At 37.5% G+C, this 25,122-nt stretch overlaps 1 protein-coding gene across 1 annotated transcript in view; it reads right to left on the bottom strand.

The window, feature by feature from the left end:
• The window catches only part of LOC127638276 (NT-3 growth factor receptor-like), a 281,479-nt gene that overhangs the window by 135,750 nt on the left and 120,607 nt on the right, over positions 1-25,122 (bottom strand). Inside the window, exons 5-7 of the mRNA XM_052119739.1 lie at positions 2,935-3,089; positions 1,740-1,882; positions 1,442-1,583 (exon numbers count right to left, since the gene is read on the bottom strand). Coding sequence (XP_051975699.1) covers positions 1,442-1,583; positions 1,740-1,882; positions 2,935-3,089 — 440 coding nt within the window. The remainder of the gene's footprint in view (positions 1-1,441; positions 1,584-1,739; positions 1,883-2,934; positions 3,090-25,122) is intronic.

The raw sequence follows: 25,122 nt of genomic DNA, 5'->3' as shown, positions 1-25,122 counted from the left end.
TTAAAATTAAAATAGTAGATTCATACAGTCAGCCAGGTTAGCTTTAAAGCTAATGATCAGGACACTCTACAAATGGGCAATGTTCAGCTGTCGACATTTCACAAGACACTACACATGTTTATAACCGAGAGAAAATTATATGAACCTTAAATCAGAGTATTCCTCTGATGGTGTCCATTTCTTTAAAAGTTTGCAGCCTTGGAGCAAATTGATTCCATGCTCATGAGAGTACTGTGACTGGTCCCGCCCTGATTGTAAAATGAAGCGTGATTGGTTGAAGATAGGATGTGCTACGATTGGTCCGAGTCATGTGGCCATTATCTGATTGGCTCGAGTAGACGATGGGTGGAGTCTACCTATTTGTAGATTTGTGTGCATATCTTGAAGCCAGATTTCTTTCAAAATCAACAAATGCATGTAGCAGCGATCCCCAAATACACAGGAAGCGATCCACAAATAAATGCTGGACAGAGTTGTGTTTGTGAGTTAAAAAATATATTTGTATTTTATTTTGAAATCTCATTTTATTTATTTGTGAATTCACATTGTTTTTGTGAAACTCCTTACATTTATTTGTGAATCTCTTTCCATTTGTATGTTAATATGCAACAATTCTATCTCCTTCTAAAGTGAAGAAATTATGACAGATGTGTTTTACTATTGCACAATATAATATAATATTATATAAATACAATAAAAATATATTTTATACAAAATAAAATGTATATTTTACTAGTTCCAAAAACAAAAGTTTAAACGTAAAAACTGAACAAAACTAAAGTTGAAAAAGAGATTTAGAAATATTTTGATATATAAAACACAATTTTTTATTTCATTCATAAGATTTTAACTCCTTAAAAGGAAATATATATCCATATTTTATTATTTGTTTTATATATTTGAAGTTAAATATGTAAAAATGACTTCTTAAGGTGTATGAAGCACTCATGCACCTTAAGAAATATGAACATTTATGACAATTAATCGTAAAAGCCCTAAAAGGACAATTAATCATCATAACTCTAAAATTAATCGACATAATTAATCATCAGCCAAATTTAATTATTGTGACAAACCTAACCAATAACCATAAAGTAAAGTAGACTACAATGCAACAAAATGTTTATTTTTACTTTAGTATTGATTCTGTTTTCGACGATGCAATTTCAAGCAATAATGCTACCTACTTGAAAGATAGCGATCTCACTAAACTCTTACTTTTAAAATACAAAGAAAAACAAATAAGTTAATTGAGCAAGTAGTGAAGCAGTGTAGCGAGTGATAGTGTCGCAGACACAACAAGTTTAAGAGGCAGACACAGCGAGGTTCCATGAACTAGACAGAGGCAGTAAGACAGAACTGGCATATTAAAAGCAGTGAGGCTGAATACAAAGACATTTGTGAGCCAGTACAAGCATAGAGTATGGGAAGAGGTACTTACATTGAACCGAAAGCTGTATGGAGGAATTAGTCATGCCGACTATATTCTCTGCAATGCAGGTCAGCATGAAGCTGTTATCATCTCTGCTAACGTTGACCAAAGTCAAGTTTATGGAGTGGACATTTGGTGGATATTGATTGGACTGGAAAAGAAAAAGGCATAATAGATATTAGCACATGAAAACAAAACAAAGTTTGCACAGATTGAACCAGTGGTTTGGGGTGTAAACTAGCTGTAGGTGAAAATCAAAAGTAATTTATTGGTCATTCAGCATGCTACAAGTAAAAATCAGCCTTACTTGGTGTGTATTAATAGAGTGAAGTCCGTTTACAGTCCAATCTACTTCTGGTACCGGCACCCCTGACCCATTACAGGTGATGGTGACCCTGCCTCCTTCTATCACCGTCAGGTTACTGCGACTTACGCTGATTTCCGGTAAATCTTTATGAGAAAAATGTGTATTGAAATAACACTCAATTGCTTCATTGGATTTTCACTTTTCTTCAGCACTTTGCTGCAGGTCATGGGTTTGCTGTCTGGTGCAATATACACTAGTTTGCACTGTTTAAATAACAGCCTCTTTGCAAATTGTGATGAAATGTGCCTTTTAAGATGAAATTATCAGGGAGGTTCTTAAAAATTATTTTTAGATGCTTGTTTCAAACATTGGGATCATTCAGATGGATATGCAGAGTGTTAGGTGCTACACACAGCCGGTAACAGAATAATATTTGGCATACTTTACCACATATTAATACTATTGTTGGTTCTTCTGGTGTTTAGGAATAATCTTATATATAGTAAAGACAAGTAGGATCTCACCATGACTGGAAGGGCCAAATTTCTGAAAATCTATAGGCTCTACTTGCCTGACTGAAGTTTAAAATGAGCTGATTATGCATATTATTTTACAGACATTACATTGTCTGTTTGGACTGTTTCAAAAGTTATGGTATGTTTTAATAGCACATCAACTATTTTATATGAAAAGATAAAGGGATAGGTAAACCTAATTAATACAATGGAAGAAGCAGATAATGTTTTCTCCTGAATGAACTAAAGCATCCTAGTTGAGTGTCCTAAACTTAATTTTTTGAGGAAAATAAATAATGAATGTCATAACCAAACCTCACCCATAAATCATCAACACTCTTCGACTACTTCTCCAAGGTCAAGAATTTAAGGGATGTGTGCAAACAGGAAAAATGTTATCAAATGAAGACCTTAGCAGAAAACTAAAACTAAAAGACCTGAAAACTGCACCATTAACATTATAGTCAATCAATCTTTTTTGAAGGTTAAGTATCTTCTTTCACATACCAGTTGTTGACAAATATATATATACTGTATATATATATATATATATATATATATATATATATATATATATATATATATATATATATATATATACACACATACATGTACTTGGCCTGTTCGCCTAGTAAGATATGACCCATTCAATAAGAAAGTACTATTAAGGTGTTACATACCACACTGAGAGATGTTCATGAGTTGTAAAGGAATCTTGTAGTAGCCATTGTTGCAGAACAGCTGCTGGTTATGGAGTCCGGCCTCGCCTCGCTGCTGCCACAGCTGGATCCAACGGATATGACAGCTGCAGTTAAACACCACCCCTTCCAGTTTCCTGCCAACATAAAATAGATGTCTTAGTTAGGTTGCACACACATACACACCATGCCAGGAAGGTCCATTTCAGGTTCCTGGAGCAAAGTAGGTGAAGGACACTATTTTCCTGCAAAACATCAACATCTCCACTACCCATCAGTCAACCATAGCCCGGAGAGCTGCTGGCGTATTTCTATTTTGCACCCAGAACAAACTCAGTGCAGAAGGCTTTGTGTATGACTACTTTTTTGGACTGCAGCCCCTTTCTGGCCACATTTGTCTAGGTAGTCTGAGTGCCAAATTCACCATTGGGCCCTGAGCGATCACAGTCCACAACAATTTAGTAAAACTAAATGGATAAAGGCAAAATCTAATCCAAGAGATGTGATGTGAAGTGGTTCATTAGAAGGGGATCTCCACATATATTTACATTGGGTTACATTTATGGATTTGATCGGCCAATCCAAAGCAAAGCTACACCTCTTTTTTTTTTGTAATATTATAATTTTGTTTATTCCTGTAGGTGTATTGACATATGTTCATGTAACATAAGATTTTATTAACATATGGGCTTGTAATTACGTTTAACTGGAAAGATGCATGGGTGTGCGGTCAATCCAACCTACTGTAGGTGCTAGATTACACCTCCACCCACAACTACAACACTTTTGCTCAGTGAAGGGATTCCTCTCACTACCATCTCAACGTCAATGACTCCAACACCTAATCCCAGAGCAACTATGTATCTGCAAACAACAACCACCTCTAACCCTCTCAGTATCACATTTCACGCTCCTTCAAACAACCTTTGAGTGCAACCACCCCCACTCCAGCACCAAAAACAGACATCTTCCACATCAACCTCCTCCAAATGTCTAAATGTCAACTCTGACATATCTCACTGCGATCATGAAGGCTCCTCTGAGAGTTTAGAGGGTCTTAGACTTCCTGGAAATGTTGACTCAGGGGTCCTGTTCCAGAACTTGAAATTATTTGTTTCCCTCCTTGTTTCTTCTGCTTTACTACTGTTCATTTGTTTGAAGGCTAAGCTGAACATAGATTGGTGGCTCCACTATAGTGCTCTCATAGATACAGTATGTAGAGGATAAACTAGTATTTAGCAGATTAAGCAAACAGACGAGGATATTTCCACATTTCTAAAAGATTTGAGCTCTTATAGGGCCACTTAAAAGCCAGTATGATACACTTAAAATACAGCATTACCAACCGTGGTAGGCAAATATGGAAATTTGCTGAAAATAAACATTTCTGTAATTTCTTTAGTGATCGTGGCAATAGTAATTCATCACATGATGACCAAATTATGGATAAGAGAGCATTATAATCAGGCACATGAGTGCACTTTTAGCCATTTAAAAGGGCTGATTCAGGTGTCTGGATTTCAGTGGAGGAGTGAAGTATGCTAAATCACTGTAGTGATCACCTCACCTCCATAACCTAGCACTTACAGTAAAACCAGTGTCATGCAAAATGCTGTCCCCCCAAGAAATTCTGTCCTCTCTTGGTAGTTGTTTGTAATGCCTGATCAGAAATATGTTACTAATTCCTGTTGTAGCTGACCATGTAAACACAATATTACCATATCGATTTTTCACACAGCTCAAAATTAAAAGTTTTGATTAAATTATGCTAAGTACTTTCATGGCATATGTTAGCTTATTAGGATAATTTATTAGCTTGCTAACTAAGGGAAATGCATGATGGGATGTTAGATTTGCAGGCTAATAGGTTAGCATGCTAACAAAAAACACAAAAAGGTTTGCCCTAGATAACATACTTTAGCACTTTTCTATGCCATTTTGTAGTGTGAGTAGTAGTATGTTCACTCTGAGAATGCTACAAAAAGAAGTATACTAAGAGTCCCCGGATGTTATACTTTTTTAAACTGAAATAACAGAGTGGGGAATGTTAGACACTTCATATAGGCCTACTCAGCGGTCATGGAAGGGGTGGGGTTACCTTATTAATGGTGAATGTGGCAACTAGTAAAACTTCTGTGAAGGCATCACCTTGCAAATGTGAGTTAAATGCTTTAGTATCATCCACACTGTGAATATGTAAGTTATTTGAATTATAAGATTTAAAGAGTTTGGCTAACATGCTAAAGCTATCCAGAACACGTTGCATGCATTTTAATCGGCAATTATTTTGCTAAAAATGAGCTAATTCTGCATAGTGTATTGTATATGGTATGTAATTTGGGACACAGTTAAAGAGAAATGTTTAATTTACACATTTGATATTTTGGTTAGATCATGTGATATGTCATATATAGCTAACACAACATAAATGAATGTATTTATATGCTGAAGACTACATGAATCTTCAAGTGTTATTGTAGGTTTTCCAATCAAAAACTTCTTTAAGCCAAAGAAAACACTTCAGGTTCCAGGGGGGACAGGATTTAATGGGGGCACTGAATGACACCGGCCTGTAAGATGGTGAGTTGTGATTTGCAAATTGCATCTTGCACTAATTTGGGAGTGTTAGCAATATTACTTCATTGGCTTTGGGTTTCTCTTTTTAGTGAATTATGCTAAAAAACCAGAAAAGCGCAAATCCATTGAAATCGTTGGGTAAAATGTATTCTTTGTGATTTTTTGAATGACATTCAGGTTGTACAAAAATGATCATGAAATAATCATACAGTAAATTACATTTTAACTAGTTTTATTATCTATTATTAACTCTCAGAAAGATCAATAATTGCATGTTGTAAAAATTGTATGCTAATTTTTTACCTCAACCCCCAATTTTACTAATTTGGGTAGCTGTATGACAACCGCATCTATACTTTTATCTACCAGAGTTCTCGACGAGCACAAAGAACAGGGTGTAATCGACTTTGTTAAATTTTACGCTCACTCCTCGCTTAAAGAGCTTCCAGCCGGGAGGATCCTGCAGTGATACGGATGGTGCCGGATCGGATCTCAGCGGTAGACATTCCCCTTCAAGAATATGAAATATTAAGTCCACAGGAAATGTGTCACCTGGTTTGTACTCTGAAATAGCATGACGTTCTGAACCTCTGCATGCTTATTCATTCATCAATTGGTGCGAGTGAGATAACCTCTCTCATTTGCAAGACGAGGCAGGAGATAGAGGCATATGAGCAGAATACCATCATAAGAAATGAGCCTAAATGTAAGCTTGGTTTGAAGAAGCATGGAAATGGCACTGTTGCTCATTTGCACAAAAGAGAGGGACATTATCCACATGTCTCTTTAAACAAATTTGCCTGTGAGTTACACACAAGGACAAACACGACCTGGGCTCATGTTTTTCACATGCATTTTGGAGCTTTAATGAATAATGATCAAAGGAGCGTCTAAGTATTTTCTCAACCCCTTAAAACTCAATTAACATGTGTAACTAGAGGAGTAAACACTTACTTTCATACTAAACATCATCAAGAAATGGTTAATTGCAGACAATGATACTTAAACTCGCAAACATGCTTAATTCATAACCCACATTGTAAAAACCAAAATATGCCTTGCTAAATAAAAAAGATCTTTAATCTTTAGATGGTTTTTTGGTCTTAATTGGTTTTAACTTGTTTGTTTTTTCAGCAGGTGAAAACTACGGTGTATCGAGACCATAACTATTTTAATACCTTGCAAACTTGAATAACATATAAAATTAACCTTTAGAAAGGAAAAGGTGACTGCTAGCTCGGAAAGAAAAAGAAAAAACACGAGGGACATTGACGCATTGAACTTGGGTGCTTGGAAAAATAATTAAGGGTTTTCATACTTAAGTTCTCTTTAAAAGATTATTTACTTTTATTATTATTATTGCAATAAACAGTAGTAATATATTTGTGTAATAATTAAGCAGACGGAAATGCTAAATGGTCTCAAGCCTTTACTTTGATGTAAAAAAAAAAAAACTGAAGGAAGTGTGTGTGTTGTTTTGGCAGGCTCTGGTGCTCCATCCAAACCTGGTGAAATGCTCGTATCTCCTCCTCAATCCACAAAACCCTGGTGCCATGGGTTTGCTTTAGATTTTTTAGAGAGTAATGGCCACAGACACCTGAAATTATGCAAATGTACAATGAGGTAAATATGGAGTGCTTTTTAGTGCGTTAAACACACGTTAGCCTCGCACACGAACCAAACTAAACTCTGAGCATAGCTCAGATATATATAATGAGTATATAATGAGAGCACAAGATGGAATTCATGGCTATTGAGCACAGAACCACACTAAAACCACTGTAACACCACTCTGCAACCAAAGTTTATTCAGCTGACTTGCTGCGTAATCAGTTAATGGCTGAACAGACAGAATTGTTGAATGACTGGTCTAACAATAGTTTGAAAGGCACCAAATTTTCATCCTACATCCACATAGTCTCTGAAGGCAGCATGATCCAGCTTTCTGATACAAGCCTTGTATCAATCAAAGCGACATATGAAACATACTTGTAAACATCTGTGGCTCTGTATGTCAGTGTGTGCTTGAAACTGAAATGTGATTAGTCAGTGGCAAACTTGTGAAGAGAGCTCGATTGGTCATGTGAGGTGAAAATAGACTCAAAAGCATGTGTGATTGGACCTATCATCTTTAGATGCAGCCTGTTATAAAAATGAGCAACAATTTGCAACTTCATCTGGCAGATCATTTCTGTTTGCTAACTCACTAATACAGCAGACCATTATGCTTAATATGGGGTGGCTGTGGCTCAGGTGGTAGAGTGGTTGGCCACTAATTGCAGGTTGGCGGTTCGATTCCTGGTCCACATGACTCCACATGCCGAAGTGTCCTTGGGCAAGACACTGAACCCCATGTTGACCACCTCGCATGGCAGCTCTACCATCATTGGTTTATGTGTGTGTGTGTGTGTGTGTGTGTGTGTGTGTGAATGGGTGAATGAGTCACAGTGTAAAGCTCTTTGAAAACTGCTAAGGTTAAAAACCACTAAATAATTGCAGACCATTTACTATTGAATTAACCGTGAGAGGCAGAAATCGTGATTGCGATTAAAATATGATTACTTGTGCAGCCCTAGCACATAGTGATATAGAAATCTGAATATACTGTATGCACATCTTCTGCCTTAATCAAAAGTGGCAGAGCGATGGAGGTGACAAACAGCCATTATGTTGCTAGGTATGTCTAAGAGCATAATTGAGCTTTTAAGATATGAAGCAATTCAAAAGCAAAAAGCTAAACAAATGTCTTTAATCATGCTTCCAGTAATAAATTGTTCATCTCACACACTCTTTCATTGCACACTCAACACAAGCATAATTTACACATAAATAATCAGAAGACTACATTAGAGTATGTTCAAGATGAGTAAATGTCAGCTATGCATTGAAGAAGTGTTAGGACGTACATACACCAGACACTCGTACGAGGCTCGGCACTCAACTAGCACTCTCTCTGGAAACAATTTTTCATTAAAAGGTACCGAGAGGAAAAAAATACAACATAATCCCAATATAATGACAATTGCGATTAGCAGAAAATTACATCCTTATGCTGTCAGTCTATACCACAAACTTTTGGACTGTTTAGACAGGCAACACAATGCTATACAGCCCTTTTCACAAACATAGTACACTTTGGTGTCCCATGACGTTTTTAAAATGCAACAATTAAAATCATACAACAATGTCACAATTTTGAAATAATCTGTTGAATTGATATTCAGTTCATTGTAATTAAAAAAATAACGAATTATAATGACCAGAAATGCAATACCCAAGCTAATGTAATAAAAAGAAAAAAGATCAAACTAATATTTTTATTTTATTCTGTGGGAAATGTAAGTCTATAAATAACTACAAACCAACATTTGGTCCAAAACAAGCTAGCCCCTACTGAGTGATAGCAACATTTAGGATAGATTTGCTACCCTGTTACTTCCAACCATTCATATTTTATTTTATATAGATTGCTAGAAAATCACACAAATCAAGGTTTTTGATTGTCAAACTGTATTTCCGTAACAGGGTTGTAAACATTGCAAACCTCCTATTAAAATGTAAATTAAATGAAAACTGCACCATTAACATTAAAGTCAATCAATCATTTCTGAAGGTTAAGCATCTTCTTTCACATACCAGTTGTTGACAAATATATACTGTGTATATACACAGTTAATTTTTAAGGGTTCCAGGTCCAGTTGTGTACCCTATCCAAAGAAAGTGTCATACAGTAAGTCATCCTGTTCACACCAAGTGTATATGGCAGCTGGGTACACCTAATTTTGCAGAGCATTTCGACTTAAGACAGAAAGGTCTGACAGAGTAAGACTTAATGCTAGAAAGTAGACAGACCCATTCAGATTCATTATTGGGATGGCAATGAAAGGTTAAGCTGAAGGATACAGCTCTGGTGGTTTGCTCAACCATGTTCAAGTTGCTGGGGTCATGCATTGTGACATATCACAGTAGTCTGCAATTTGAGCCCCGGCCAATGAGGTTTTAACCTGAGTGCCTGGTACTTGCAGAATAGGAGATTCTATTCACATTCATACGGTGTGGACCTTTAGTGAACTTGCAAAGACAGCATATAACAGTGCATATGGTGCACAAAAGAGGGCTATTAATCGTAAAAGAGAAGATTTGCATATGCATGTATATGTTTTGCCTTTTTTCATTTTGGGGGGATATTTGCAATTTCATTGATAGTGGAGAGATGACAGTAAATAATGAGAGAATAAAAGGGAGTAAATAAGAGTGGTACAAGGTGAAGGCTGAATTCAAACCTGAATCTCCTGCATGAGCTCATTTTGTCTAGAAGATGTATGCTAACCGCCAGGCCATGACTTTGATGTTTTGCAAATCCCATTGGGATTTTCCTAATGTTAGGCTGGTCTGTTTTGGGCACATTTCAGCTGGTCAGTCAAGGAGACCACCTTGACCAGGCTAAGAGATCAGTTAGACCAACTCAATACCATTTTGGCTTGGCTGGTCCAGCTTAAACCAGCAAAGACCAGCAAACCACCTTAACCTAGTTTAAGCTGTATTACAGCAGGGATGACATCCCCACAAAAAACAAAAAAAGTTTCCAATGCCAGAATGTCACTTTTGGGGTACGTATCCAAGTTTGTGCATGAATATGTGGTAGAGGAAAGACTCTCCATGGCTCCTCACAGATAGAATGAGACCCATGCAGAGGACATTAGGGTTCTCACTGCATGCTCTCATTACCTTCTTGTGATGCTGTAAGTCATTCTTACAGGGATTAAATTGGCTTTCCTGCATCGTTAGCCTGATCCCATATGAGGGGGCATTGTTTAATCATATACTAATTAAAGTTTAAAGTCCTTACAGTTATCAGAACCTAATTATCAATCAAACAGGGTGTCGCACTCAATCACGCGCTACCTGAAAGAGGGGAAAAAATTATGAAAAAAGATAGTGTTTGCTAATTTCTCCACAGGGTAGATCCATATTGTTTTGGTTGGCACAATGTCTTTTATGCACTTCCTGATAAAAAAAACGTTACAGAATCTGCGGAGACCTCAATGTTGTCATCATAGGTGGACGGAACATCTCCCAGTCCACGTGTTCAAAACGGTCCTGTAGCATTTAATCTGAATGGTCCAACCAGCGCTGGATTGTTCTGTGGGCGGGTGATTCCTGTTTCAGTTTCTGCAGAATAGAAGAGTGGTCTGATTTGACGAATGGTGGGCATGGGAGGGATTTGTTACAAATCTCGTTTGTTCTCCTCGTGTGTTGCATGTAACATGCTGAAAGTATCTTGGTGTTATTGTCCTTAAATTGGCTTTGTTGAAATCCCCTGCAACAATAAACGTGGCCTCAAGATTTCCTGTCTGCTTATGTTCCCATACAGTTCCTTGAGTGCCTGGTCTGTGTTGGCTTGTGGGGGAATGTACAAAGCTGTAATACTAACAGATGTGATATTGGTAAATAATGTGGTGTTTGACACATAAAATTTGTAAAAATGGTCAAAAAAGCCTGTGGCTCTATGTCACTGATACTTTAGAGAGTGGTGATGACCATATTTTTGAAAGTGTCTCACTAGTCAAAGTTTAAGGAGTGGATGAATGATGCAAGGCAACTGAATGAACCATGAATAGTTACGTTGATTTCATTAACTACTTTGAGTTGTTATGAAAGTCAACAACTGCACAAGCTGAGCCTGAACTTATTTTTACTACAATTAACACTTAAAATGGTTGTTGTTTTTTTTTCTGGAAAGCTCAGATTGCCAGTTTTTTAATTGTTTCTTAATGAGACCAAAACTAGAAAACAGTCCAGTGGCCATTATAATCATCATGATGCCTCCCAGTGGTTAGTCAGGAAAACTGTGGATATTACCATGTAGAGTGGCAGAAGAGAATGTAAGTTGTGTGTAGTAGAATTGTAGCAAGGAACTGATTTGCACTGATATGTATGCTGGTCTTAGTTGGCCTCCCAATCTGGTCAGGCTGGTCTGTTGGTTGGTTTTAGAGTGGTTTAGGGAACTTTTTATATGATTAGGCTTGGAGACCAGCTTGATCAGGTGGGAGACCATCTTAAAGCAGCTAAGACCAGCAAACCAGATTATGCTTAAGCAGTTTTGTTAACAGCAGAGAATGCAAATATGTGTCAGCATCAATTCACCACATGTTTACCATAGGGTTAATAGACTATTAGCAGTCTAGGAGATAAACATGAGGAATGGGAGATGAAAAACCTGAAATGGAGTTTGAGTGGTGAAATTACTGAATGCTTTGAGCGGGAAGGGGAAATTGCTGTCGCTCCACTCCACTCATGTACACTGGGTGGCAGGAGGCAGTTTCCATTAGCCTACAATGGCCTACCTGATGGAGGGAATGAGATGTTGTGTCCCTCCTGCCACAACACTGAACTACCTGCTGAAATGGCCAGGACCTTGTCTTGGCTCCTCAGCCCAAAACCTGAATGAGTGGTTGCAAGCCAGCTCCTTTTAAACCCGTATGTCTGGGGGAGTGGCATGCAGATTCCACTTGCCAATTCCTATTGGCCTTTTCTCAACGATCAAAGGTGTTTGACGGTCCCAAGTTTGACCTCTAGTGTCACTACATCGACACAATGTCTCATTCCATCCATCAGGGAACGGAGGTTATGAAAGTAACCAGGACATATTAATGACTTCAACCTAAGTGTATGTAAACTTCTGACTTCTACTGTATATATATATTGCCCAGCCCTACTCAAAAATGTGTGTATGCTCCAGTTGCTCACAGTCCACTTAGTTTTCTACTGAAAATCATTATTTCATGTGAATTTATAGGCCCTATCAGTCCTATACTAATGTCTTGATGTAAACCGTGTTAGATAAATTGTGAATGATGGATATTGTTATTGCAATAGATGCCACAAAAATACAGATTTTTTTTTTCTACAGAATTTTATTAAGTATGTAACTAATTGTCAGGGTACGAGGGAACTGATAATCAAAAGAGGAGGACATCTTTGCCAGTGCATGCACATTTTGCAATGCATCAGTCATGTTCCCATCTAGTTCTCTCCTGAGCTTATTATCTTCATCTTCTGAGTAATTACCTCAGGCTAACAATCAATATTAAAGCACCATACATATTATACCACAGGTAAAGCAACAGAAAAAGAGAGTGAGAGAAAGAGAAAGAGGCAGCATATTTTAGACTCTTTCAATCTTTCAAAAATTCTATCTAATAGAGATTTCCCAAATGATGGATGGATGGATGGATGGATGGATGAAGTCACTACGAATTTGAAATCGCCAAGATGTGTATCATTATGTATCAGCACTGTTTTTATGAAGAAAAAAAATTAACATTAATACTGAAAATCAATGGACATTCAAATGATACCCTTTCATATAGATTCAAGAAACCTACAGCTTTTTCCCCCACAGATTCTTTCACAGAGCAGCATATCAATTTTAATGGCCAGGAAATTACTGACAGTTCTCTATTAGCCTTCTATTTTTTCTTTTCATGTTTTCACTAGATAGTGTAACAAAAGCTTGGCCTTGTCTTGATGGAGAGCAAACTGTGTTGTTGTGGTCTGACATCTGAAAAGACAAGATCACATGTAGCCATGGAAACAGATGGGGTCAAAGATCGACGCAAGAGACAAAAGTAACTCTACCTGCTAAATTCGCTCAGCAGTTTCAAACTGTTGAAACATTTCCTTCACAGTTTAATCACATCCTCCTTTTATATTTCACCAGTAAAAACAACAGCTTTTTTAATTTGGAAGACATTTTGTTGAATATGCCTCAAATGGTATCATAGACAAAGGGTGATAAGCAGAGTTTTTTTCATTATTATAGTTTTTTTGCTAGTGTTTACACAAATGTACATGTTACTCTGTTCTTTTCAACATTAAACAAGGTATGTTCAGCAAAGTATTATAAATGCTACAATATACAGATATCAAGGCTATGTTCAGAAAATTCTGCTAAAATCCAACTCAAATCAATTTAGTTTGTAGTCTTAAATGGAAACAAAATAATATTTTTGAAATGCATTTCAGTCTGAACGTTCAAATCAAATTTCAAGTAACATTTTTATCATTTGAGAGGCAATACGTGTCCGAATTCATTAATTTCTGAAATAGTGAACTATGTGGCATTCGCTGTTTAGTGAAAAGTAAACAAGTAAGTGATTTCAGACAAGGTAAATGTTCTGCACTTATATAGCACTTTTTTAACCTTACCTGTTTTCAAAGTGCTTTACACTGTGACTCATTCATCCATGCACACACACACACACACACACACACACACACGCACACACACACACACTCACTCACTCACACACCAATGATGGCAGAGCTGCCATGCAAGGCGGTAGCCTGCCATTGGGAGCAACTTGGGGTTCAGTGTCGTGCCCAAGGATACTTCGGCATGTGGAGTAATGTGGGCTGGGAATCGAACTAAACTGCAATTAGAGGCCAACCCGCTCTACGACCTGAGCCCCAGACATGACATATATATGAATGTGTAAAATACAGTAATGTCTTCTTATGAGATGCACAAGTTCAGTATGAACATACAGTAAGCCGAGGCACTTTTCCAGTTTTCTTTCCTCTCTTTCCACTTTCAGTTGTTGTAGAAGAATGTCTCTTTATATGTACTAAAGCTTAAGTCGTTGCTTTAGTAATCTATACAGATAGCAGATCTGATTTACTCACCTGCAAAGTGACAGTGCAGACAGTCAGTCTTAGATCAGACTTGAAATACAAGTCCAAATTGGTGCACTGTGAACAAAGCCTAGGTGTTCAGATAAGAATCAGATATACAAGTAAACTTAACTGTGGAAATTGAATTCTTTACCATGTTGCCAAGATCTGTTTATCAGTCCCAAGACTAATGAATATATGCATTTTAATCCTTTTCTAGATACATGCATATTGACTTAAGCATCCTTATAAACTGAGGATTAATTTACGAACTCCCTCCATAATGTATCACCAGGCTTAACAGTTATTTCCCAATCAGTAATCCAATTAAGATGAGTGAACTTGCATTCTGCTTTTTTGCCCTTTTCTGTTTCGTGTTTGAAAGGGACTGTTAAAAGTGAACCCAAGCCAGAATACTTACTTGTATGCTACAACGGCAATGTTTAGATTGCTGGCCATGACTCCATTTATCTGATGGACACCACCTGCAGTGCATTCACTCCTAAAATGGGCACAGATTTCAATGGTCTTGGAACTCAAGTCTAGGGAGGCCAGGGCCCATCAGAGAAAACTTTCAAATGATCCATATTAGAATAACATATGGCTTTCATCTTACATAAAAACTCGTACTTTTTTTTTCTCCCCTTTTCTCCCCAGTTTGGAATGTTCTATTCCCAATGCGCTCAAGGCGTAGTGACTCGCCTCAATCTGGGTGGCGGAGGACGTATCTCAGTTGCCTCCACGTCTGAGACTGTTAATCCGTGCATTTTATCACGTGGCTTGTTGAGCACGTTACCGCTGAGACCTAGAGCTTGTGGATGTTTCACACTATTCTCCGTGGCATCCACACAATACTCACCACACGCCCCACCAAGAGCAAGAACCACATTATGGTGACCACAAGGAGGTTAACCCAACGTGACTCTACCCACCATAGCAACCATGCCAACTGGATGCTTAGGAAGCCTGACTGGAGTCACGCAGCATGCCCTGGATTCGAACTGGCAACTCCAGGTGTCTGTGTCTTTACTTGCTGAGCTACCAAGGCCCCCTTAAAAATTCTTACTTAAAGATCTCTTATCATGCATGTATGATAATTCACACAAAAATTTAAATTCTATCATCATTTACTCTCCATAATGTTGTTCCATACCTGTAAAACTTTCTTTCTTCAATGGAACACAAAAGGAGATGTTAGGCACAATGTAAGCCTCAGTCACCATTCACTTTCATTACAAGGAAAAATTACGAAATGAAAGTGTGGCAGGACGGGGAGTGGGGCCGGGCAGCAATATTATTCATAATGTTAACCTGTTGATACGCACCCCCTTTTTGAGCACAAACCATGAAAATGACATACCTGAACTTAAATGGTTGTATTTACTGGACCCTTTGGAGTATGGACACAGTTGTAGTATCTTTTGAAAGAAGACACTTTGGGCTTTATTTCCCAAGTTTCATAATTGTTGTTATTTTTTAAAGTTAGAAAAACTGAAGTTTATAGTAATGGAAATATTTTTTGTGCTAAACATGTTTTTATAATCTAAAAAAAAACAATAATAAAAGTGCCAAGACAACCCAGAAATACAGTGTTCTCAAAGACTAAATAAGTTATGTTTCAAATTTGAAGACGATCTAACAAAAAATGAGGTTTCTGCAAGCTGCCGGAGTAAAATTAAGGCTCTGTCTTTCAAGACGACACAAAATCTGATTGCACTGCTCGGCTATTATAAATAAAACGATGCCGTATTTTTAAAAATATACTTTGGAGATGCTCATTTTTTTTATGAGACTCTAATATATAAGATAATATACAGTTTTCAACATGAATGCTGCTCAGATTGCATAGTTTGTTGAAGAACGATGACGAAGGGTAAATCTTTCAGGCGAGATCTCATGTAAATAATGGAGAATATAGCAATATTTCTCAGATTTATCACTTTTATGGACAAAAAGTGCTATTGGATGTGTTTCAATGAACGCTTGACATGGACAATTGACCCAAGTGTGGTGAACTGAATTCATCTGGCAATCGCGATTTCATGACAAAGGTATGAAGTCCTGTTTTTATATTGCATGTTTTAATTTGTACTCCTGGCACAAATAACTAAATTGCTGTTTCTGGAGCATTACTATTGTGAAACTGAGATCGGCTATCAATGTTGAACCCTTAGACCTTTGAAAAGATGTATAATTTGTTAATGTTATGTCAAATCTAAGCAGAGTGACGTCACTCCCAAATGTGGTGAAATTGCGTATCAACAGGTTAAGCCAGTTATCGCCTCCTCCTTTCACTTTTAACCTTGTTACGCTGGTGCCGAAATCCAGGAAAGAGGAGGGATGTGCCGTAGTAGAGTCCTCGCCAAGGGACGGAGTACCCCGGCCGCCTGAAAGCACAGGAAAGGCCGTCAACCACGAGGGGAGGAGGGGCTCCTAGCTGACCACCTGGAGCGGTCAGGGCCGCTGCCAGGGGCGGACAAGACCCCTACCGGCTGCTAAAACATGGCAGGTTCAAGAGAGGGCCGCCAACCGTGAGTGGGGTGGGGCTCCTGGCTGACCGCCTGGAGCGAGAGGACTGCTGCCAGGGGCGGATAAGACCCCTACCGTATACCAAATGGTAAGGTTAAACATTAAGTATTATTTACATTGTTAAGCCGGTTCTCACCTCCTCCTTTCCCTTTTACCCTTGTTACAGAAAATGAATGGTGTCTAAGGAGAGTAAGTTAAGTGTCCCTTTTAGTCATTAACTGGTTTTGTTTTGTTGTATTTTTCATACAATCCATACAGCTGTAAATGACAGTAATAAATACCTTAAAACAGACTCCTCCACCGCTTGTTTACTGTCACTATTACTCTTAGTCCTTTTTTAACAGCGATGATCCTTCTAGCAATGAGCTAGACATGAAGTTTGTGTCTGTGGGAGCCGCTTTATACAGGCGGGGATTAGAGAAAGGTCAACAGAATAAAACGGATTGATGGCGCTCGCAGCTGGTAGCAGAGAGCCTGAAAGCGTCGGCTGAGCGTCTGAGTCTACGTACTGTGGCGAAGGCACTTGTGTGCTTTGGCCGTAAATAGGATTGTATCATATCATCATCCTCCGAGCGGGTACATAAGATTTACCATTTGTAGCCAGACATGCACTTGATAGTCCTCAGACAAGGAGACTAGCTAAAGCCGTTAAGGCTTATGCGTCTATCCAGCTACCATAAGGTAAAGGTGAATAGATGATTCATCTTAGGCAAATTTTAAACATACAAAAAAAAACATGTAAAATTATACAGTGCACATACTGCAGTGTACAAGAAGTATGATAAGAAATTAATGTTGGACACACATGCTTATCTGGTTAGTCTGAGTTTTTTAAGTAGCCTAATAGTTCGGCCAAAATTTAAAATTCTGTCATTGTTTACTCACCCTCATGTTCAAATCCGTATACTGTTATTTTTTCCTAACACAAAAGGAGAAATTTAGAAGAATCTTCACACAGCTTATTCCATGGAATGACAATTGAGAGTGCCATGCCTGTCGAGCTCCAAAAAAGATTTGTCGATGATAATATTACATTTATTATACATTTATTAATTATTATTGATGAAGGTCTGAAATTGAATTTGGGATCTTAACACCACTGATGCTCATATGTCATAACCAAACTATGAACAGTATGCAGGATGGAAAATGAGATTTGAAAGCTTCACTTGAGAAGAAAACCTGTGAATAATGTCCTAAATGTGCACTAATTGAAAAATAAAGGCATAGCATTAACAGTGCTTGCAGTTTTGGGGCTATAATGTATATATATATATTCGACATGTGATATTCGGTCGATTATATTTTGCTTAGCAAATTCCCTTCTAAAATTTCAGTGGAATTTGGTTGGAAATTTAACCTTGTACATCTTGGCATTGCAAGAAAAGCAGTAGAGTGCCGATGCACAATCTTCACTTGTTGCTAATAGCATTTACCACTTGGTGGTGTTATCAGGTGTTGATGAAGAGCAAAAGAGAGAGGACCTCACCAAATAAAATCTGAATATTTTGGAACAGAACTTTAGAAGGTGAATATTAATTATTACATTTTTAATTATAAATTTTGTGCGATATGTTTTCAGTTGAAATATTCACAGCTTAAATATACAAACATTAAATTGCAGCTAAAAAAATGCAAGAACTGTTAATGCAATGTGTTTCAATTTGCGCAATTCAATGTGCTTTTTGTATCAACGAAATTTGTCAATGATATACTTCCATATGCCTAGTTTGACAATGAACTGGAAGCGTTTTTGTGTTTCAAGATGGGGAGTAAATTTGACAGAACTGTAATTTTGGGACTATTCCCAAAATTCCCTATTTTGGGACGATTATGTGTTCCAGCCATGCAACAATGTAATATTTTTGCCTAAAAAACGTCAAACAACAACTCTTTCGGCTTCTATAAAAATCCAACAATGTGATGGATATCAGGGACTAGCCGTGAAGGATCAGTGGACATATTTAAAATCTAGATCACCTCAGGGGCAAGGTGACAAACATCCAGACATACTACAGGCCAGAGCCATATAGAGAGAGAGTTGCGACAACTCCATTGACTCCAATGGAACGTTTTTTTTTACAGCAATGGCGGCTCGTGGAGCCTCTCAATAGTTCCCGGAAGTAGCAGCAAACACATGCCGCTATCCGTAGAGATGCAGCAGAACAAACTGTTTGCGACACTTTTAAAAGGTGAGACGTTTAAAGAATAATATTATCTTATTCTGTATATTATCAGTACATCTAAATAAAAATAACTTGTAAATTAAAACCTTATAGTTGAGTATTACTCATTAAATTAGGAGATAAGGGATGTTATCGGATAACTAACAGATTAGGCAAGGATTGGAGCTGGATAAAGTTAGTAACGAACACCCTATTAATTGTAAAATCTGTTCTCTTGATTCAGTTTCATCCATCGTTTTTAAAAAAAAGTAATATCGTAATATATTATTACAATTTAAAATAACTGTTTTCTATTTTAATGTATTTTAAAATGTAATTTACTCCTGTGATGCCAAGCTGAATTTTCAGCCTCATTACTTTTGAACGGCAGTTTATATACGAGTATGCTTAAGTTGTTTTAAACCTGAATATATTGTGTATATGAATAAGTATTGTAAGAATTATACATTAGATATATAATATTTATAATACATAAATAATTATATTACTATATATAGAATTGTAAGAATTGTAAACAATAAGCTTCATTTCACTAAATTTTACATTTACGTAACTGCTGCTAATAGTTAATAGTTCATTGACCCATTGTGCGGTGCGAGCTGGAAATCACCTGTCAGCAGCCTGTCTCTGTACTATCTGAAAAGTCATAAATATGACAATAGTGAAAACAATGAACATGAGGTAACATAAAAAGGCAACAGAAACCCTAGCCTGAAATAAGTTGAGGCAAATAACGGTAAGCAAACACTAATCCTCAAATATTAGCTGATTTGATCTTTAAAAAAACAACATCGCTGTAACAACATACTCATGCTACATACATAAGTCGGTGTGTTACATAAATATATAAAATAAATGCATTTATTGACTACTAATTACCAGAAACCGCAGTTCTGTCACTCTACTCTAACAGTTTGACGATCAAGCATTTAGAACTTCCGTTGTCGCAACTCTCTCTCTATATGGCTCTGCTACAGGCGTGCCTTGAGATTGCAATCACCAGAGGGAAATAACAAAAAAGGGTAGTGGGAGTGTGTGAGTGTGTCTGGGGGGGAGGCCTGTCTCAATTTCTCAAAGTAAAAAATAAAAAACGTTTTCTGAAAATAGATCATTGAAAAAAGAAAAAACACAGCTCTGCCTGTGTTTCCTCCACAGGCTTGTTATTTACGATGAATGGTTAATTGGATTTGCAGCAAATAAACATAGATGACACACTTGGCCTATACCTGCACCTGAGATTAGGATAGTCTCCTGGCTTCTGCTGTGTTATCGTACAAAGCAGACTAATTATGGCTATTCATTCTGTACAATACAGTTTGTGTGAAGATCTGATTTCAGAGCACAATTTTCTGCTGAAAGCAGTTTTCTACATCTCAGTTCTCTATCTGTCTCGATTACTGCAGTTTTTACTGTTTCTCTTCAGCCCCACTGGGACAGCCAGTGCCTGAGGACACAACCAATGTAAATTACAGAACTGCAGTGAGTTTGAGAGGACTCTATCATTTGTATGCATTTCCAAAAATATGTACATCTGAGGCGTAACCTAAAGCTTTGGTTCAGCTATATATATCTATATATATTCTGATTGATATCCAATGGTCAAATATTTGTGAATAAAGACCACAAATCTGGGCACGAAGTGCCATTTTATCGACCATCTACCTCCTACCTCACGTATCACTCTGTAATCTCTATAAGCAAGCTAATAAAATAATTTCAACTCAAAAAATATTTAATGTCCATGTATTTATTTATTTATTTATTTGGCAAGTAGTCATGTAGGCAGGATAATGAGCATTAAGACATTTAAACACTGATGGCGGAATGATCCAACCCTCCCTCTCATCATCATCGCCCCGCCTCTGAGTACCATACTTCATCCAGGCTCACAACAGGAGTGGGCAGAAGAGAGGAGGGGCACAATTTAATAAACCACATTTGGGCAGCAGATGATGAGGCACACCTGTGGTGAAAGAGCCACTGGTATTAACAGAGCTGGGTAGTAACATGCCATATTTACTCCGTTACATTTACTTGAGTAACATTTTGGAAAACATTTAACTTTAGAGTAGGTATAAAAGTTGGTACATTTTAATCTCACTCAAGTAAATTTCTAATGAAAATGTTTTACTTTTACTTCTTTACAATGGGCGGTGTTCCTGTTGTTACATTACTGGGTTTAATTTTAATTAATGTGTAATTTATTGAGAGATTATTGAATGGGACTTTTACAACAGCGGAGGTTCACACAGCTGCGCATACTGTCACAGACTGTCAAGCCTGGCTTGTGGCCAGTTGTGGCTCTAATCCTAACGCAGGATTTTCTGTGTATTGTGAAGATCATTTTCAGGGAGATTCTGTAACAGGGCTCTTATGACATCAGTTTTTAAGTGTATATTTTTAAATCAGTGCAGCAATATGTATGAGCATACGTATGGTATGGTATGAGCAGTATTTACACATTTACTGGAAAACTATCACAGATTCTTTGGGCTGATTATCTGTTTAAATCTATGTAAACACCCAAGTTAAGTGTAAATGCCTTTTGCTCTGTCATTCGTGTGACTGAGAACTGGAGCATGAACAGCCAGCACTTCTGCACCTAGCGTCCAACCAGCACTAATACCGGTGTTCGTTGTTTTTATGTGGAGTTTTTTTCTGCGACCAAACGACCAATCAAAACTTGGTCGACCAAGACTCATCCACTTAACATTGACATCCACTAACCTTTGGTTGACTATCTTTTCTGTTACAAAAAGTACCCTGGCACTACCAAGATACAGTGATGGTATCTGATTGTAATTGCATTCTACTCTTAGCATGGAACTGAATGATTATTATGTTCTTATTACACGGCTCACTATAATTAATTCTGATTGGTCAAATGTGGCATTCTACAAAGGTTTGACCTGTAACTCATCCCAGACAAAATCTCATAACCTTACATAGGAGGAGGACGCAAGCAATGTCTAGGACTAGAATATCATGGTGTAGACATGGAGGTTACACTTTTGACTTCATCCCATAACAAACCACCTAGAAATCACCCAGAATACCATTGCAACATGTTAACAACAATTCAGAAAACCTTTGCAACCACACACCATTCCTGGCAACTACCCACAACCCCCTTTTGCAAAGGTAAGCACTACTCACATTTCCTTCAGAAAATGTACAAATTCCATTCTTCCTTCAGTCTGGCTATCTTTCTCTCCATGTCTCTCTAATTTGTGACATAGATTTTCATGGAAGGCATAGAAGATTGGCACATGTCCTTTGTGCTAGCCATGGCGATAAAGAAGCAGAAGATTCGTAGTGGGTTGGCTTACTCACTCAGCTTGTTCTCCTTCACTGTAATTACATCAACAATCCTGAGGTGTACACACACACACACACACACACACCACCCTTCTCAACTCATCACCGTCAAGAAGAAAAACTGACAGCAATTATATGTGTGAGCACACTAGCACGTGGGTGCGGACAAACACACGCATTCTTGCTAAGACAGATTTTGCAGGTGTTCACATCAGTTCTTGTTGAAAGAGACAGCACTGGCTGCAGATGTACTGTAGTGTGATTTCCACAGCCTGCGTTTCAAATCTTGGCAGAGCAGCAACGGATACATACAAGTATTCCAAGAGTGCTTCTTAAAATAAAGCTAATGTGCTTAGACCATTAAGCTAGTTATACAGGCCTTTGTGTGCATCTATACAAAGTGCTTAGTAGCATCAGATAAGCTTCATTTATCAAATCCATTGCTAAAATTAAACTGGCAGGCATTTTTATAGGTTTAACAACAGGCCATTTTAACTAAAGATTAACTGTCTAAACAAAAGTGCATCGAAGCCAAGTCCTTAACCAACCTTCAGTAAAAATCGACCAATCTCCAATGCAATTATCTGTCCTATGTTCTAAATATTTAAACCAGACAAAATGATGTGACAGTGGCGACATTGTTACAAAATGATATCAAGTGGTTCATTACATGTACTGTGGCAGATCTTAGATTAAATGTCCACTGTGTGGTGCTAAAAGTGAGCTCTCCCAAACAGATTAGGTTTTTAAAGTTAATGCTCTTATCGAGATTTAAATCAACTAAATCTACCTCCCTACCTCAAAACCTTAATCCTAAACCTAACCAATAGTGTCATAAAAGCAAATGATAGATAAAAACACAATTGCTGAAGCAACAACATCATATTGTTGTGCTTCTACGACACTTTTGGGTCACATGTGGACCCTTGAGGACTTGTACCCCCATCCTTCACATTGCAAGTGTAATGCTCCATCAGTTGAGGAACCACGCAACTTAATCACGCTTAAATAAGTTTTAACAATATATATATATATATATATATATATATATATATATATATATATATATATATACTGTATTTATCAATTCTAAAATGAATGAAAAGTCTCAATAATCTAATACCATTTCTTTCTGTGTTCACCAAGGTCAAATTAAACTACAAAGAGGCACAAAAAGAGCAAAAATAGCCTTGTGCTTTAAAGAATGATGATTTCAGCTACATGCTGGTCAGAGGAAAAGAAGCATCATTCAGCTTATCTGTTTTTAATCAACAGATGTGTTCCCAAGTGGACCGGCTCCATGACAACAAGCTGTCTGTCAAAAGCTGATAATAGAGGCACTCAAAGTGGATCAAAACACTGTTCAGAAATCAAGTAAAACATATCATCACAGGGGTGTGTCATCATTTTCATCCTGGAGATGTATAGCCACATAATTCGATTTATTGAAGAAAATAAAAAAGAAGAAAATTCCATCAACTACGTTTGAAGCGAGATGGTTTGCTAAGTGCTTGGCCATAAACAATTTACTTTTTTTTATTTCAACCAGACTGATCTAAGTTTGCTTATAGCTCATTAAATAATTTTTTTATCATGTTATTTCATAGCAGAGGGGTTCTTTTTAACCCCAAGGCCCCCCACTGTCCAAATATTCAAAGCCCACAGTTTGAGAACTACTGCACTAAATTCAACAGACAGCCTCTAAATGTGCAAAAATTATTTTGAAATTTGGGGAAAATAACTGTTTCCATTCAGAAATCTAATACATGGCAATCATAAAACACATGTAATATGTACTGTATGCTCACGCATGGTTTTTCCAGATATATAAACAAGTATGTAACATAGAGTACTTTTTACATACACTCACCTAAGCACTATATTAAAAACCCATGTACACCTACTTATTGCAATGCATAAAATCAGGCTGTGACAGGTCAGGAGCTTCAGTTAATGTTCACATCAACCTTCAGAATTGATAAAAAATTTGATCTCAGTGATTTCTACCGTGGCATAATTGTTGGTGCCAGACGGGCTGGTTTTAGTATTTCTGCTACTGCTGATCTCCTGGGATTTTCAGACACAACATTCACTAGAATTTACTCAGAATGGTGCCAAAAACAAAAAACATCCAGTAAGTTCCATTTCTGAGGACTTAAACACCTTGTTGATGAGAGAGGTCAACGGAGAATGACCAGGTTGGTTCGAGCTGACAGAAAGGCTACGGTAACTCGGATAACCACTCTGTACAATTGTAGTGAGTAGATTAGCATCTCAAATTGCACAACACGTCAAACCTTGAGGCAGTTGGGCTACAACAGCAGAATACCACATCGGGCACTTTATTAGGGCCATAGTGTTTCTACTAAAGTGCTCAGTGAGTGTATATACAGTGGAGATCAAAAGTCTGAGTCCATCTTAAAAATCTGTGATGCAAAATCTAATTTTAACCTGGACCTAAACAAAAGTTGTATTACTCATATACAAGAGAGTTATCCACCAGTATAGATAGGAGAGTAAATGTGCAATCCAATGTTAGTGCCGCCCTTGTTCTAAGGAAAACCCATTTTCCATATCTCACAGGAAATCCAAAAGTACTCCTTTCCTTGGAATATCTCCAAAGGACGTTATAACCCTGCAGAGAAGATGGGCCACCTCAGAGGAGCTGTCCTGCTTCCCTGGCTTAAAATAAAACATTCAGTCATGCACACATGAGCACATACTGTACACTCACACAAGCTGATATACAGATGCTTGTATGGTTAAAGCCCTCCGCACTCAGCTAATTGCTGTTTGTATGTTGATTCACTGGACATGGCTGTGGTAACACCTCCTCTACAATTATGAAATTGCTTTACTTGATTTGCTATAATCCAAGAGACGA

This window comes from Xyrauchen texanus, chromosome 46 (assembly GCF_025860055.1).
Source record: "Xyrauchen texanus isolate HMW12.3.18 chromosome 46, RBS_HiC_50CHRs, whole genome shotgun sequence".
Lineage (NCBI taxonomy): Eukaryota > Metazoa > Chordata > Actinopteri > Cypriniformes > Catostomidae > Xyrauchen > Xyrauchen texanus.
Note: the sequence above shows the minus strand (reverse complement) of the source record. Positions and strands in the feature narration are given on the sequence as shown.